This window comes from Podarcis erhardii (genome assembly GCF_964252035.2).
Source record: "Podarcis erhardii genome assembly, chromosome: 3".
Taxonomy (NCBI): domain Eukaryota; kingdom Metazoa; phylum Chordata; class Lepidosauria; order Squamata; family Lacertidae; genus Podarcis; species Podarcis erhardii.
This window is the reverse complement of record NC_138507.1, coordinates 5,444,606-5,461,060: the sequence shown is the minus strand read 5'-3', so window position 1 is coordinate 5,461,060 and position 16,455 is coordinate 5,444,606. Positions and strand designations below refer to the sequence as shown.

At 43.5% G+C, this 16,455-nt stretch overlaps 1 protein-coding gene across 2 annotated transcripts; it reads left to right on the top strand.

Moving 5' to 3' along the window:
* The first annotated feature begins 987 nt into the window (after positions 1-987).
* GLYATL3 (glycine-N-acyltransferase like 3) lies at positions 988-13,729 on the top strand. Of its 2 annotated transcripts, XM_081855137.1 has the most exons (6): positions 988-1,771; positions 2,480-2,589; positions 5,952-6,059; positions 7,082-7,208; positions 10,607-10,733; positions 12,983-13,729. In XM_081855137.1, the coding sequence occupies exons 2-6, from the start codon at positions 2,512-2,514 to the stop codon at positions 13,407-13,409; spliced, it is 867 nt and encodes a 288-aa protein (XP_081711263.1). In that variant the 5' UTR covers positions 988-1,771; positions 2,480-2,511; the 3' UTR covers positions 13,410-13,729. The 2 variants fall into 2 exon arrangements, with proteins under 2 accessions (XP_081711263.1, XP_081711264.1); XM_081855138.1 differs by lacking the exon at positions 5,952-6,059.
* The last annotated feature ends 2,726 nt before the right edge of the window (positions 13,730-16,455 follow it).

Sequence of the window (16,455 nt, the reverse complement as noted above, 5' to 3'; positions counted from 1 at the left end):
AAGTAAGCATGCAGAAGAAGGGTGGATAAGCAAATTTGACCTTTCCAATCTAGCAGAGCAACTCCCTGCTTAGCTCCCCAATGTAAGTTGTCAGGATTTTATTCAGTGCTTCCTGCCTCAGTGCCCTAGAAATCTACTGAGTTTCTCATGAAAATCGTAAGGTACAATAATAGGTTTTCATTTATATCAAATGGGAAGGGTTGTGAATGATTTAGGCTTTTATCAGCATTTTAAAAGTGGAAAATAAAGTCTTGCAATCTAACAAAATATAATTTTACTTGCAGTTGCCTCTTCAAGTTAAATTGGATCTCATGGATATTGAAACTAATGCCAAAAAGGGAGAGAAAACTGAAATTAAAGGATTACATTTTATTTTCAAAGCAGGGTTTGGTTTCTTACTTTTCAATAAGGAAAATCACACCTGGCATTTCTAAGGTTTAGGAACCACAAGATTACGGTGTAACTCTCCTTTCTTATAGTTCTGTTTTCTTAGGTTTAATTGTCAAGTGCCATTCAGTTTTGGAAAACAAGCAAAACAGGTATATCACATCTCTGGCTTGCATATTTATCTCTCTGCATCTTCTGAAATAAACCTGAATAAAAGAAACAGATGTTGCCAAGAGAACTGTCGAATAAGTTTGTTTACATGCTACTGATCTCGGTTTTGTTTAATGACAAACGTGCTCTAGCCTGTGGTCCACAGGGAACTAAAAGTGCATGTATGGTTGCCAAGGATGAGACTTCAGCACCTAGGGTATATGGAAGACAGATTTTAGCTAGAAGTTAGAATTGCTTTGTTTCAAAAGAAGTATTCATATTTATATAAGTTTTAAGCGGGCTGTAAATCAGACATGTATCCCACAGAAAATCAGCTTATCTGTGCAATAAAGATCTATGGTAAAGACTGGGATACTGAGGTAGATACATAGGTAAATGCTTTAGAGAGAACAATGAAAATGAAATTATATCTGATTCTTGAAGTTTCTGCCTTCTTTGGAAGGGGTATGCAACTGGCCTGCTTCCAAACTTTAATTTCAGTTTAGGAATTTTCACAAGGTAAAAATAAATAGCCTAGAAGCTAGAAGTCTATAGCCTTGAAAGTAATTGAAGATGGACACAGGATTATTCCATGTGTCTGTTCCAGATATAAGACTTTTAGGACCTCTTCTTACAGATGTCTCCTCCAGAGATGCAGAGCTTTTTCCTGACTCTGATAACATTCTACTCAGTTTCTGTTCAGCAGATTCAGTCCGGCCCAAATGATTATGGGAAGAAGCTAGAGCAGCATTAGGAAAAGCCTAACCGAACAAATGGGGTTTTGAACATGGGGGAAATTGAGAGCTTTCAAAGGCACAGAGGTCTTCTGCTTCCCACAATGTATTTCTATTTGCACAGTTTAGACTATTTCCCACAAGACTGTGTAGAACTATGACTAGTTCTTTCAAGTCTGGTTACACCGTTGTAATTGCTCAATAATTCCTTAATAATCATTGTAATTTGTTTTAAAGTATGTGGGAATGGGATATCTTACAAGAAACAGGGCTGCAATATCAAATGTCTTGTGGGCAACGAGGCAAGTTTACAGGGCTTTTGAGTTTTTTGACCTTTACTATTGTCTTTTAAAGCTTGTATTGTAAGTCCCTCCTTCCGAGGGTGTGGCTATTTCCTCTTCATCTTCCACCTGCTCCCAGAATATCTATGTAACCAAAAGTGCCTCTTAGTGTTCCAGCTGTTTCCTATATCTGAACAGACAGTTGAAAATCAGCTGCAGGTATGCGACCTAGATATATGAGGGTTGTGTGGGATATTTGTATATTTTGTTCGGAGAGTGGCACGTATCTGTGTCCGCAGCCCATTTTGACGCAAAATGCAGACATGGTGTTTTGAAACTTTAACCCAATTTAAAATACTGTTTTGATCTATACGCTATCCGTAACGGGCTATGCATTTCTATAAGATGGTGTTTCTTTCTTACCCCATTGTAGAAGAATTTTGAGTTCTGCATTCCAACAAAATAATCTCTGCCTTGTGAATTTAGAGAGGGCGGCTGCCCATGCACAGCTTCCCACCCTCTCAGGTTTAGGGTGAAGACAGGCTCTCTCTATGCTACCCTTTACTGTATTGGGTTTAAAACTATGAGAGTGGACAACAGTGCTGTCAAAGTTTTTATTAATTTTATTTATAAAATGTTTACCCCTTACAGCAAACTGGAAAAGGTAGAGCAGTAAAAACATCAAATTTGTGGCACTTACTGTGAAATTTTCTTTTCCAAGAAGCTTATCATGGGTTTTAGTCCACAATAAAGTCCAGCTGATTATAGGGTGCTGGGGGGTGGGGTGGGCGATGGCACTGTATAAAATATAATCTATAAATACAGAAGGGTATGATCTCTAGGATTATGTTTTGGGCTTCCATTTTCCAGTGCACTGAAGTAACATTTGCTGCTAGTCACGGTTTTTCTTCTTCTTGTGCCCTCTAGTAGGCCACCTATGTTTGCATGAAGGTTGCAAGATGCTGGTGTTAAACTGTTCTACAAAGCTGCAAATACTGGAACACAAATTACTCAGTAATTTTCCTGAATCACTCAAGGTAATGCAGATCTATGTAGACTTTATTTATGGACTTGAAATTCTGAACTATCAGGGTGTATCTTTTGGAGATATGATGGAGTACAGATTTTTGCTATTAGACCTGAATTTGTACTTCTGTTCCATGCAGAAATGCAGTTGGGGGCTGTTTTTTGTCTTTTTTGAAAGGATGGGTGGTCTGTATACTTTTATTAAATAAAAATGCATTTTATATTTATGTTAGCACCCCCAGAACAAAATTTAAACTTGCATAAAACAATTACAAAGTGATCACTACAGTATTATGATAATGAACATTAGAATTTTATGAGGGGGTTGACAGTTATAAGAATAATAATCTGATGCAAAATGGTGGGCTGGTTTTGCTCCTGCCTTCAAACATTGGCATCAGTGATTAATGGAGACCTGTTGAAAATTCATAAAGATGAAATGTTATATCTACCCTATAAATTCAGTTCGTCATAAATGTGCAACACATGCATAGACATAGATGCTCAGAGAGGGTAGCAGTGATTATGCTTCGCAGGAATGTGCCAGTTCTGAATGAAAAGTGCAAGGCTCCATTATGCTGGTGTCTCTTCAGATCAGGTACCCACGTTCAACTGAGGTCTCAATTGCAGCCAGCAAATCAAGTGAGGTGATGCTTAACTCTGTAAGCTGAAGCATTCAAGAAAGCCGAATGTTTACTCCCTGAGAACAACAAAACAAAAACTCGCCATCATTTCTGATACAGAATTGTGCCTGATTCATTTCAGGTAAAACATACACAACTTTTCTGGAAAACGTCAGAATTTGCAGTCTTTTGAAACATCTTTAAAGGCTCCTTTCAGTTTGTTGCTTTTGGAAACTTGCTTTGCTCTCCCTTGTGTTTTCCCTCCGTTTGAGCTCATTACTACAGCAAAGCCTTTGGCTTGCAGAGTGTTATGGGAGTAGGGGAAGAACAACGGCCTCCATCCTCTCTCTCCTCTTTTCTCCGTAAATGTCAGTAAGATCTTGCTTCCATCTACAATGGTTCTCTGAAAACACATTTGCAGAAGAGAGAGGGAAATAACTCAACCTTTTAAAGCCGCCTAATTCTTAGTTCCTTAGGCAGTGATGAATATAGGTAAAGGTAAAGGGACCGCTGACCATTAGGTCCAGTTGCAGTCGACTCGGGGTGCTCATCTTGCTTTATTGGCCGAGGGAGCCGGCGTACAGCTTCCGGGTCATGTGGCCAGCGTGACTACGCCGCTTCTGGCGAACCAGAGCAGTGCATGGAAACGCCGTTTACCTTCCTGCTGGAGTGGTACCTATTTATCTAATTGCACTTTGACATGCTTTCGAACTGCTAGGTTGGCAGGAGCAGGGACCGAGCAACGGGAGCTGACCCCGTCGCGGGGATTCGAACCACTGACTTTCTGATCCCCAAGTAATTAGGCTCTGTGGTTTAACCCACAGTGCCACCCACGTCCCATAGTGATGAATATACACCTAAACAAAGTGTATGAAATGTATTGCTGCACTCCACCTCAGTCTCCAAGCCTACGATGGAGGGGTTCACAGCATTAACAACACAAGGATGTCCTGCTTCTCCCATAGCCACAGCCTTGGAATCCAGCAGAAATCAGGCATGGTCTCATCTTTTTCTCATGAGAGGATAGTGGACAAAATGGCCAACACAATCTTGCACGATTTTGGGCAGCACCTTTTTCAGGCACAGAACCCCAAAACACATGTTTTGGGGTGTCACACAAGATTGCTGCCCCAGAAATATCACTTCTTTCCAGGGCAGTGACCCACCAAAAACATTTTGTGTGCCCACCAAAAACATTTTATTTGTGGCACTTTGCCCCCCCCAAGCTCTTTTTTTGGGGGGGGGGTCCCAATCTTGTGCAGAAGTGTGGCCCAAGAAGATGGCGTCCTGGTCTGGGGTTGCTTCATATTGGAAGGTACGATTAACACTCCAATAGGGTCTTATTTTTCCCATAGCCAGTCTTGGATTCAAACAGAAATCAAGCATAGTTCAGTCTCCTAGCTACCCAGCTTGCAGCCTGTCAGCTTCTAGCTCACAGAGATACAGTGGTACATTGGGCTACAAACACCTCGGGTTACAAATTCTTTGGATTACAAACTCCGCTAACCTGGAAGTAGTACCTCGGGTTATGAACTTTGCCCCAGGATGAGAACGGAAATCGGCGTGGCGGCAGCGGGAGGCTCCATTAGCGAAAGCGTGCCTCAGGTTAAGAGTGGTTTCAGATTAAGGATGGACCTCCAGAACAAATTAAGTTCGTAACCCGAGGTACCACTGTACCAAGTCCAAACTCTGGCCTCTGTCTTTCTACCTATCAGTTGGTGGAGGGGATCCCACCTATTTGACCTTTCCATCTTAGCAGTTCATACTAAGAGGACCATTACCTCACCAGGAAGCTAACCTGGCTGTTCCAGAAATCGAACATTAACAAAATTAACAAAATTAACCTGGCTGTTCCAGAAATGGAACTAGGAATTAGAATGGGGCTCATGCCTACAGCCTACCCCTGTCAAACTGTCAAACTCATAACACTTTATGCCACCCCAGTCTCTTAGTGGCAAGAGATTGCAGGGGCCCTCACTTACCTGTGTCTTGGTTTCCTTGGAATGAAGGTCAGAGGAAACTGGTGAATTTAGGATCATAGCTGTCAACTTTTCCCTTTTCTTGCGAATAATCCTATTCAGAATAAGGGAATTTCCCTTAAAAAAAGGGAAACGTCAGCTATGTTTAGGATATATACCGGTAGTTTTATTATGCATATATCCAGTGCTTTTTTTTTCTTCTAAAAAAAAAATGTTTAGGGGTGCTCTCATTTTCCTATTCATATTGAAATGCTGCCCCTCACTGAGGTCAAACTTAGATTCAGAAAATGTTTAGGGGCATGCGTCCCCCCTGAATTAAAGCACTGCATACATCCAACCTAAGCATAGGATGGGGGCACTCACAGCATTAACACCCCAACAGATCTTGCTTCCCTATTAGGTTTCCAGATGGGCACCAAAGTCCAGCATAGAGGCCGACATGTCTCTGTCTCCTCCAGCTTCCAGCTCTTATACACAACAGCTTTGTTGTTCTGCTGCCTAGGCCAGGTGCATCCAGCCAGGTGGGGGGAAATGCCTACCCCCCTTTGTGGAGAGCACGGTCTCTTGGCTCTTGTTTAGGGATGCTTATGAGCACTTAATTGGCCAGTGAAAGCTAAATGACAATATGGCTGGTCTACCAGGTTCCCTCATGCATGCTAGCCTCACTGATACAGGATCACAGCTTTTGGAAGGGACCTAGGGTTTCATCCAGACTGACCCTCATAACAATATTTTTTCCAACCTCTAAACAGCTCATCTTTCCTTTTGAAGGTTTATGGAGCAGTGCTAAATATAAACAGAGGAAACCCCTTCAGGAAGGAAGTGGTGGTGGATTCATGGCCAGAATTTAAAGCTGTTATTACCCGCCGGCAGAGAACGGTATAATAAGGGGTATAATTTAGTGTGTTCTATCTCCATCTCCCTCCCCTCCCCCATACACACAACATTTAGGTGCTGGGTGTTCAGCATTGCTTAGAAGAGCCATGAATTTGTGAGTTCTACTCTTCTCTTGCAGCATGAGTGAAATATAATCGGAGTCGAGTGTGGATTTCATGCTCTTTATTCAGCTCATAGTAGTGAGGAATGGAAGTTCCCCCGAAATGTCTGCTTTATATACATTATTTACACAATGGGCCCCACATGATTGGCTAATTCTGGGATTCTCCTGTAGGCCAATCAGGTTGCGGATTCACTTCCACCTGGAGTTGGATTGGGTGGCTCCTGCAGACCAATCAGACTGCTGCATTCTGGGTCCTATTGTTCTAGGACCAATCAGACTGCAGCATTCTGAATCCTATTGTTCTAGGACCAATCAGACTGCTGCAATTTGGATCCTATTCAACTCAGTACATAACAATGAGCATGAGGGGAGAAGAAGCTTTCACTTCCGTTTTTTATTATGCCTGAAGCTGAACAAACCGGTTAGTTTTAAGCATGGTGTAGGGAGTCAGGCCAGCTTCAAACCATGTTTTATTATACTGGCTTGTTTGCCCTAAATCATAGTTGAGATTGACTACAGTTTAGGTTCATAGATAATGATGAACCATACTTAATTGACAACAGAAGTTTCAACATGAGTCCTTAAAGCAAACAAGCTGTTTCATTTAGTTTATTTGATTTATATACAAATTTTCCTGATTTATATACAAATGATTGTTGAAACTTGCTGTAAATATTTGACATGCTCACTTCCTTACTCCTGAAATTTGAAATGGGAAGCCTAATGAGAAGCACTACAAAACTCATTTATTTAGAAGAAATAATGACTTTTGGCCATTGTTTCTTCATTCTAAGTTCTCTTCACTGTGGCACATCACAGTTTTGATTATAGCAACAAAATTATTGTGTATTTGTGTGCATAATGGGATGAACTAGGGGTTTTTGTGTCTTTAAAATCATAGGATGAAAGTGATGACCTGGACCATTTTACCAATGCCTACGCTGTATTCTACAAGGACCAGCAAGCATATCAAGCGTTGCTGGAGAACCCAGACACCGTGAACTGGGAACAAGTCTTCCAAATACAGGGTAAAGCTTATTTCTTGCTGGGTATTGGAAATAAGGATGTGCCAATGCTGTGACTGACTTCTGAAGAAAGATTTCCAAGCAATATTGTCAGAGTGTGGAAAGAGTTAGTGGCACAGGCCTGAGAATTTCAGCAATGTGCCCTTTGTCACAAACTAGATTTTTGCCAGGGTATGTTGTACCTGCAATATCCTAAGAATATCTAGATCAAACGCTGTGCTCTAAAGATTATAGAATGAATGGTGAAAATATAGCAGAAATTAAATGGTGTATGTTCTCTTGCAGGCTTTCACATAAACATTTGCTTATTTATGTGTCCAGCAGCAAAGTGATTCTCTCTCTCTCTCTCTCACACACACACACACACACACACTGAGAGAGACATGGTTGGTTTTGCACTAGGGAATTTGATGTGATAATTGCAGCTAATGAAAAGTTGTTTTGTTTAAACCACTGTGTTAGATTCTTTCAGCTGTTTGTTTAAATGCCCCAGGGTACCTTCTCACAAAATGAAATGAATTTAACTTTTAATTTGACTCATTCAGTGAGGGATGTAAATTTGGTTGTCAGTACAGGTGCCACAAAATATCTATATAAAGCATCAAAATGAATTTTGGGTGCTGTCTTATGAGTGTGAAAAAGGAGCATTTCTAAAGAAATGGAAAAAAAGTATTTTGTGGGACACAGTACAGCACCTCTAGCTAGTTTGGCTAAACTGGATTAGTCCATTTCCTTATATCTTGCGTTTTAAAGGCTTATTCTTTAAAATAAAGAATATTCCACTCCCTCCTCGCAGGCTCCCTGCCTCCCTGCCACTCCCTCCTCGCAGGCTCTGGACCTGGTGTCTTCCATGGCAACACTAGGGCTCTCCCAGTTTGTTTCGGGCCCCACACATCAAGCAGGCCACACGCTGGATTTGATCTTTGGCATCGGTATAGATGTGATCATGTTTCCTTCGATGAAGGTGCCATGGTCTGATCACTATGCCCTGAAAGCCAGGATTGACGTTCCACCCCCACCCTGCTTGGGTGGCGAGCCAATTTGGGCTCGCCCGCAAAGGCTGATGGACCCTGATAGATTCCGTCAAGCCTTGCGGGACCTTTCTCCCCCTGGGGACTCATTGACTGAGCTTGTTGAGGCCTGGAATACCCAGCTCCTGGCAGCCATCAATGAGATCGCACCTAAGCGCCCTCTGCGACCCCGCAGAAACCGGGCTCCCTGGTTTACCGAGGAGCTCCGGAAAATGAAGCGGGACCTCAGACGGCTAGAGCGAGTATGGCGGGGTGCCCGTGACGGAGCCTCAAGAACATCTTATAGGGTTTTTATGAAAACCTATGAGATGGCAGTGAAGGCCGCTAAGAAGTCTTACTTCTCGGCCTCCATTGCATCCGCTAGCTCTCGCCCGGCGCAATTATTTAGTATAATTCGGTCTTTAACGTCCCTCGAAGGACAGCCAAATTTAAATAACAATTTGACACACAGCTGTGAGGCATTTGCGAGCTTTTTTGCGGAGAAGGTCTTGTTGCTCCGCCATGACCTCCCTGCCAATTTGGATACAATAAAGGAACTGGAGGCCCCTCGACTGCCCTCGGGTTCAGTATTGGACCACTTTGACTGGATATCCCCAGCCGATGTGGACAGACTCCTCCGAGCTGGAAAGCCCACCACATGTCCTCTCGACCCGTGCCCGTCCTGGCTGATTAGAGCGTGTCCAGACGAGGTGCGGGCCCCCCTGGGGGATATCATCAATCTGTCCCTTGGCACCGGGACATTCCCAGGGGAACTGAAGGAGGCAGTGGTGCGCCCGCTCTTAAAGAAAACATCATTAGATCCCTTAGATCTGTCCAATTACCGCCCGGTTTCGAATCTTCCATTCCTGGGTAAGGTGATTGAGAGAGCGGTTGCTGAACAGCTTGGTAGGTTTCTGGATGAAACATCGGCTCTGGATCCATTCCAGTCCGGCTTCCGCGCTGGTCATGGGACTGAGACGGCTCTGGTCGCCCTAACAGATGATCTCCGTAGGCAGCTGGATCGAGGCGGGTCGGGGCTGCTGATTCTTCTAGACCTGTCAGCAGCCTTCGACATGGTCGATCACGAACTCCTGGACCACCGCCTTGCCGACGTGGGGATCCAGGGCACAGTCCTTCAATGGCTGCGCTCGTTTCTCTCCGGTCGGGGACAGAGGGTGGCGCTTGGGGGGGAATTGTCATCCCGCCACTCCTTGGTGTGTGGTGTGCCCCAGGGTGCAATACTCTCCCCAATGCTTTTTAACATCTTTATGCGCCCCCTCGCCCAGCTTGTCCGGAGTTTTGGGCTGGGCTGCCATCAGTATGCTGATGACACCCAACTCTATCTGTTGATGGACGGCCACCCGGACTCTGCCCCAGACACACTGATCAGATGCTTGGAGGCTGTGGCTGGATGGTTACGTGGGAGCCGGCTGAAGTTAAATCCTTCGAAGACAGAGGTCCTCTGGCTGGGACGGGACGACAGGGGGCTGAGGGGGCAACTCCCATCTCTTGCGGGGGTGCAATTAGTGCCAGCACCGTCCGTTAAGAGTTTGGGTGTAATCTTCGATACCTCCCTCTCCATGGAGGCGCAGATTGCAGCTATAACAAAGGCGGCATTCTTTCATCTCCGCCAAGCTAAGCAGTTGGCTCCTTACCTCTCACGCCCTGACCTAGCCACTGTGATCCACGCGACGGTCACCTCCAGACTGGATTATTGTAACTCGCTCTACGTGGGGCTGCCCTTGAGACTGACCCAGAAACTCCAGCGGGTGCAAAATGCTGCAGCGAGACTCCTTACGGGGTCTTCGCTTAGAGATCACATTCATCCGGTGCTATACCAGCTGCACTGGCTCCCGGTGGAGTACAGGATCAGGTTTAAGGTGCTGGTTTTAACCTTCAAAGCCCTATACGGCCTAGGGCCCTCGTACCTACGGGACCGCCTCTCCTGGTATGCCCCACAGAGGAACTTACGATCTTCAAATAAAAACACCTTGAAGGTCCCAAGCCACAGAGAGGTTAGGCTGGCCTCAACTAGAGCCAGGGCTTTTTCGGCTGCGGCTCCAACCTGGTGGAACGCTCTCTCACAAGAGACAAGGGCCCTGCAGGACTTGACATCTTTCCGCAGGGCCTGCAAGACAGAGCTGTTCCACCTGGCCTTTGGTCAGGGCGCAGCCTGACTCCCTCCTCTGGCAATCTTTACAAAACTTTAGTTTATGGTTGCCATCAATTTTGATTTTAATTCATTTTTATAATGTTTTATAATGCTGTACTGTTTTAGTGTTGTTAGCCGCCCTGAGCCCGGCTTCGGCTGGGGAGGGCGGGATATAAATAAAATTTATTATTATTATTATTATTATTATTATTATTATTCTCTCATTTATCTGTACGCAGGACTGCAGGATGGCTTGTACGACGTTTCCCAAGCTGTAGCTAGTTCCAAGCTTGTGGATGTAAAGCGGTCTTGTTTCCAAATGGTTATCCATCCAGATCCTGATACACTTCCTGAGGTTAAACTCCCGTATGTTTAGTCATATCATTACTATTTTCCACAGCAATGCCGCTCTTGAAATATGTGCCAAAATTAGACACTGATTTATGAAGTTGGGTGAAGACGCCACTGTTCACTCAAGGATTCCCCCACCCCACCCAGTCTGCTGATTCCTGTCCTTTTCTGTATTAATGTTTTGCAACATCGGTGGGCAGATTTCAGGCTTGTAGAATCTCATTTGTTGTTGTTTTTTACTAGATCCACTGGCCAATGACAGGTGCAAAATACGGTTGGAAGGAAAGTTGGGTGGGTGACACACAGCATAGTATTAAACAAGAAGGTTTAAAATGCACTCCCGAATCTTTCCTTCCCCTAGCTCTGATCGCTACATTTTCTAAATTAAGATGCTGTGACAGATGAAGAAAAGAATCCCCTTTTTGTATTTTTTAACCATTTCCAGGAGCAACTCCATGGACAAAATTGCTACCCTGCAGGTGTGAAAGCAAAGAATGCATTGTTTCTGTTGAATGCATTCCTTCAAACTCACCTTTGGTATTAAGAATGGACTTGTATTAGTAGGATCCTTATAAGTATTATCCCAAAAGGCCGGGGTGGGGAGCGACAGCACGGAATATCTGATAGGCTTTACCGCATACTGGCTCCACCTTGCCCTTCTGTTTGTCTTCTTTCCTTCCATTGCCACCCATCTCAAGTAGGGCTTATCCACACTTGCCTTTTGGCCCACTCTTTCCAGGCACTGGTCTGTGCTTAAAAGCTCTGTGTCCAAGCCCTTTTTTGCCACAGAGCTTTCTCCTCAAAAGCCAGCTCTTTAGCACTCAATCAGAGCAAATGTCAGTTCAGGTTTCCCACGGACTGAGCTTTAAAGGGCAGATTTTCGCTGGGAGAACTCCAGAGCAATAGATAAATGCTTTTCAATATCTTTATGTGCCCCTTTGCCCAGGTTGTCTGGAGTTTGGGCTGGGTTGTCATCAATATGCTGATGACACCCAGCTTTATCTGTTGATGGACGGCCACCCTGACTTGGCTCCAGACACACTGATCAGATGTTTGGAAGCTGTGGCTGGATGGCTGCATGGGAGCCGGTTGAAGTTAAATCCTTCGAAGACAGAGGTCCGTTGGCTGAGTCAGGACGACATGGGGTTGGGGGGTCAACTCCCATATCTTGCAGGGGCTTAATTAGTGCCAGCACCTTCTGTCAAGAGTTTGGGTGTCACCATCAACACCTCCCTTTCTAAGGTTGCTATGGAGACGCAGGTTGCAGCCACAGCAAAGGTGGCATTTTTCCATCTCCGCCATATTAAGCAGTTGGTCCCTTACCTTTCTCGCCCTGATCTGGCCACAGTGATCCATGCGATGGTCACCTCCAGGCTTGATTATTGTAACTCGCTCTACACGGGGCTGCCCTTGAAGCTGACCCAGAAACTCCAGCGGATGCAGAATTCTGCGGCAAGGCTCGTTACGGGGTCATTGCCGCGGGATCACATTTGTCCAGTGCTTTACCAGCTGCACTGGCTCCCGGTGGAGTACACAGTCAGGTTTAAGGTGCTGGTTTTGATCTTTAAAGCCCTATGCAGCCTAGGACCCTCGTACCTACAGGACCACCTCTCCTGGTATGCCCCGAGGAGGACCTTAAGGTCCATAAATTATAGCGCTTTGAAGGTCCCGAGCCTCAAGGAGGTTAGATTGGTCTCAACTAGGGCCAGGGCCTTTTCAGCCCTGGCCCCGACTTGGTGGAACACTCTGTCACAAGAGACCAGGGCCCTGCGGGATTTGACATCTTTTTCCACAGGGCCTGCAAGATGGAGCTGTTCTGCCTGGCCTTCGGATTGAACTCACTCTGACTCCTTATATGGGATTTGGTATATAAATGTTTCCTCCCCTTATGGTCTTGATTTATGGGCTACTACTAAAATGAGGCTGCATTTTAAGCTGTATTTTAAACCATATTTTAAGCCGTATTTTAATTAACTTTTTTTTCTTTTTTCTTTTTTTCTATTATGTTTTATTGTAATTTATATTCAGTGTTAGCCGCCCTGGCTCTGGCTGGGGAGGGCGGGGTATAAATAAAGAATTATTTATTATTATTACTATTATTATTATTATTATTATTATCATATGACAGGCACTCGGAAACAGAGCTTTAAAGTGCTCACTGTGCCTGGAAAGAGCAAAGGATAAGCCCCTTAGTATGTATTCCCTGTTTTTGTGTGTACCTTATGGATTTTACAGCACATTTTAACTGAAGAAATCTTTTTTAGGCTAGTACCTCCACCCAAGCTTGCTTCCCTCGATGTCTCCCATGCTAGCCTGCTGAACAGCACATGGTCCCGAGGAGGAAGCGAACAATGCCGAAAATACCTTGCCAGCCTCATTTCCTGTTTCCCTAGTACCTGCGTCCTGGATGAAGGGGGCTGCCCCATTGCCTGGGGTTTGACGGACCAATTTGCTACTATGATCCATGGTTATACTTTGCCGGAACACCGCAGGAAAGGGTACAACCGCCTCATAGCGACAGTCCTCGCCAAGAAGTTACATAGCCAGGGCTTCCCAGCTCAGGGAAATGTCCTGGAGGATAACGTCCCATCAGTAACTCTACTGAAAAGCATGAATGCCCAGTTCTTGCCCTGCCAGTTTGTCAGACTTATCCACACGCCTTTCGGTTTTGTAAACACATCTCGGCTGTAGCTTAGCTTCGAGATTCAGTGACCTTTGTGGCATTTCTTTACAACGGATGAAAGATACACTGCAGCAGTTTGGGGGGTGAAATTTGGTGATATGCAGAAAGTCAGAAAACTTCATAGAATCTTAGAGTTAGTCCAGCCCCCTAGAATGTGGGAATCTCAGCTAAAGCAGTAAGCATAGTACCATATTTTCTGGCGTATAAGACGGCTGGGTGTATAAGACGTCCCCCCAACTTTTCCAGTTAAAATATAGAGTTTGGGATATACTCGCCGTATAAGACTACCCCTCTTCCAACACACTACAAATAAAAATTTAAAAAACCAGTCTCCAGTCCGGCTCGGAAATCCGCTCCACTTCCCAGTGGCTGGGGGCTTCTGGGGCCAATTTTCAAGCTTATTTCTGCTTCATCTAGAGAGCTTGGTGTCCTCTGATTTAATTTGCTGTCGTTTTATCCTTTGGTGGGGAGTTGCTGCAGGAGCTGCTGCTGTAGCCGGCGTATAAGATGACCCCCGACTTTTGAGAAGTTTTTCCTGGGTTAAAAAGTAGTCTTATACGCCAGAAAATACAGTACTTTTTTTAAAAAAATAAGATATTTATTAAAGTTTTACAAAAAAGCACATAAATACATACAACATAAGAAGAAAAAACAGACAAAGCAAAAATACACAAAAAATACACAAAAAATACACAATAAAACAGCAAAAAAGATAATAAAAAAACGTGAAAAAGAAAAAATCCAATTTTTAGCTTTATACTTGTTTAACCCTGGTTCTTGACTTCCTCACACCTCCCTTTTTTGTGTTCACATTTACCCAATCAAATTCAGCAAATCCTTACCCTCTTTCAATTCTCATTGTTAATTATATAGCTTAGCATATTATATCTCCAATCTTTCTTCCCTTTTTAATTCATTTTTACATATTCCTTATAACTTTATCACTAATGCCATATTATTTTTAAATCCGACATCATCTTAGCATTCATAAATTTTGCAGTATTTTTGTAGATAATCTTTAAATTTCTTCCAATCCTCTTCCACCGACTCTTCTCCCAGGTCTCGGATTCTGCCAGTCATTTCTGCCATCTCCATGTAGTCGATTACTTGCATCTGCCATTCTTCCACGGTGGGTAGTTCTTGTGTTTTCCAATACTTTGCGATGAGTATTCTTGCTGCTGCAGTGGCATACATAAAGAAAGTTCTATCCTTCTTTGGCACCAATTGGCCGACTATGCCCAGGAGAAAGGCCTCTGGTTTCTTCAAGAAAGTGTACTTAAACACCTTTTTCATTTCATTATATATCATTTCCCAGAAAACCTTAATCCTTGGGCACGTCCACCAAAGGTGAAAGAATGTACCTTCAGTCTCCTTACATTTCCAACATTTATTATCGGGCAGATGGTAAATTTTTGCAAGCTTGACTGGGGTCATGTACCACCTATATATCATTTTCATAATATTCTCTCTTAAGGCATTGCATGCCATAAATTTCATACCGGTGGTCCACAACTGTTCCCAGTCAGCAAACATAATGTTATGACCAATGTCTTGTGCCCATTTAATCATAGCTGATTTAACCGTTTCATCCTTTGTATTCCATTTTAACAGCAAGTTATACATTCTTGATAGTATCTTAGTTTTGGGTTCTAATAGTTCTGTTTCTAGTTTTGATTTTTCCACCTGGAAGCCAATTTTTTTGTCCAGATTGTAGGCCTCTCTTATTTGATAATAGTGAAGCCAGTCTCGCACTTTATCTTTTAATTTCTCAAAACTGCAATTTCAATTTGTCTCCTTCTTGTTTTAATATCTCCCAATATTTCGGCCATTTGGCCTCCATATTGAGTCTTTTCAAAACCTTTGCTTCCATGGGTGACAACCACCTTGGGGTCTTATTTTCCAATAAATCTTTATATCTTATCCAGACATTAAACAATGCTTTCCTGACAATATGATTTTTAAATGCTTTATGCGCTTTAACCTTGTCGTACCACAAATATGCATGCCTGCCAAAAACATTGTTAAAACCTTCTAAATCCAAAATGTCTGTTCTCAAGAAGCAGCCAGTCTTTCAGCCAGCAGAATGCTGCTGATTCATAGTAAAGTTTAAAGTCTGGCAGGGCAAACCCACCTCTTTCCTTTACATCAGTTAATATTTTAAATTTTATTCTGGGCTTTTTGCCCTGCCAGACAAATCTAGAGATAACTCTCTGCCACTTCTTGAAACAGTCCATCTTGTCCACAATTTGCAATGCTTGAAACAAAAATAACATTTTTGGCAATACATTCATCTTTATAACTGCAATTCGACCCAACAAGGAAAGCTTCAGATTTGACCATATTTCTAGGTCTTTTTTTACTTCTGACCAACATTTCTCATAATTATCTTTAAATAAATTCAGATTCTTAGCAGTCAGAAAATACAGTACTTTTTTGTGCATGAAAATCTATCTGGAAAACCAGTCCTCCCCAAAGTCTACGATAAAGCTCTGACGGACCTCAGTAAGATTTTATTTTAACCTAATCCAAATGTATCTAGCACCAGACGTTTATTATATGAATTCAAAAGTAGCCTCCTGTGCAGTGGGGTGGCGATGGGAGGCAGCCAAGCACACTTGCCCCTGACCTCCGAGGGCTAAGCTGGCCAGAGGGGCCCTGCCAAGGGCTCAGACAAGCTGCACAGAGCTGCTTCTGTGCATGTTGTGAATATGAATCTGGGTGAATATCACCAATCCATAATGCAAGCTTATCTGAGTCCAATTAAACAACTGCATCTTCTAATCCAAATCGGTTTGGGCACTCCACATTAAGAGCTACCAAAATAGATAGATATTGTGATCCCAGAAGTCTCTGCTTTAGCGCTTAGTGCAGGGGTCAGCAAACTTTTTCAGCAGGGGGCCAGTCCACTGTGCCTCAGACCTTGGGGGAGGGCAGACTATATTTTGGAAAAGAAAAAAAAAGAACAAATTCCTATGCCCCACAAATAACCCAGAGATGCATTTTAAATAAAAGCACACATTCGACTCGTAAAAAAACACTGATTCCCAGACTCTC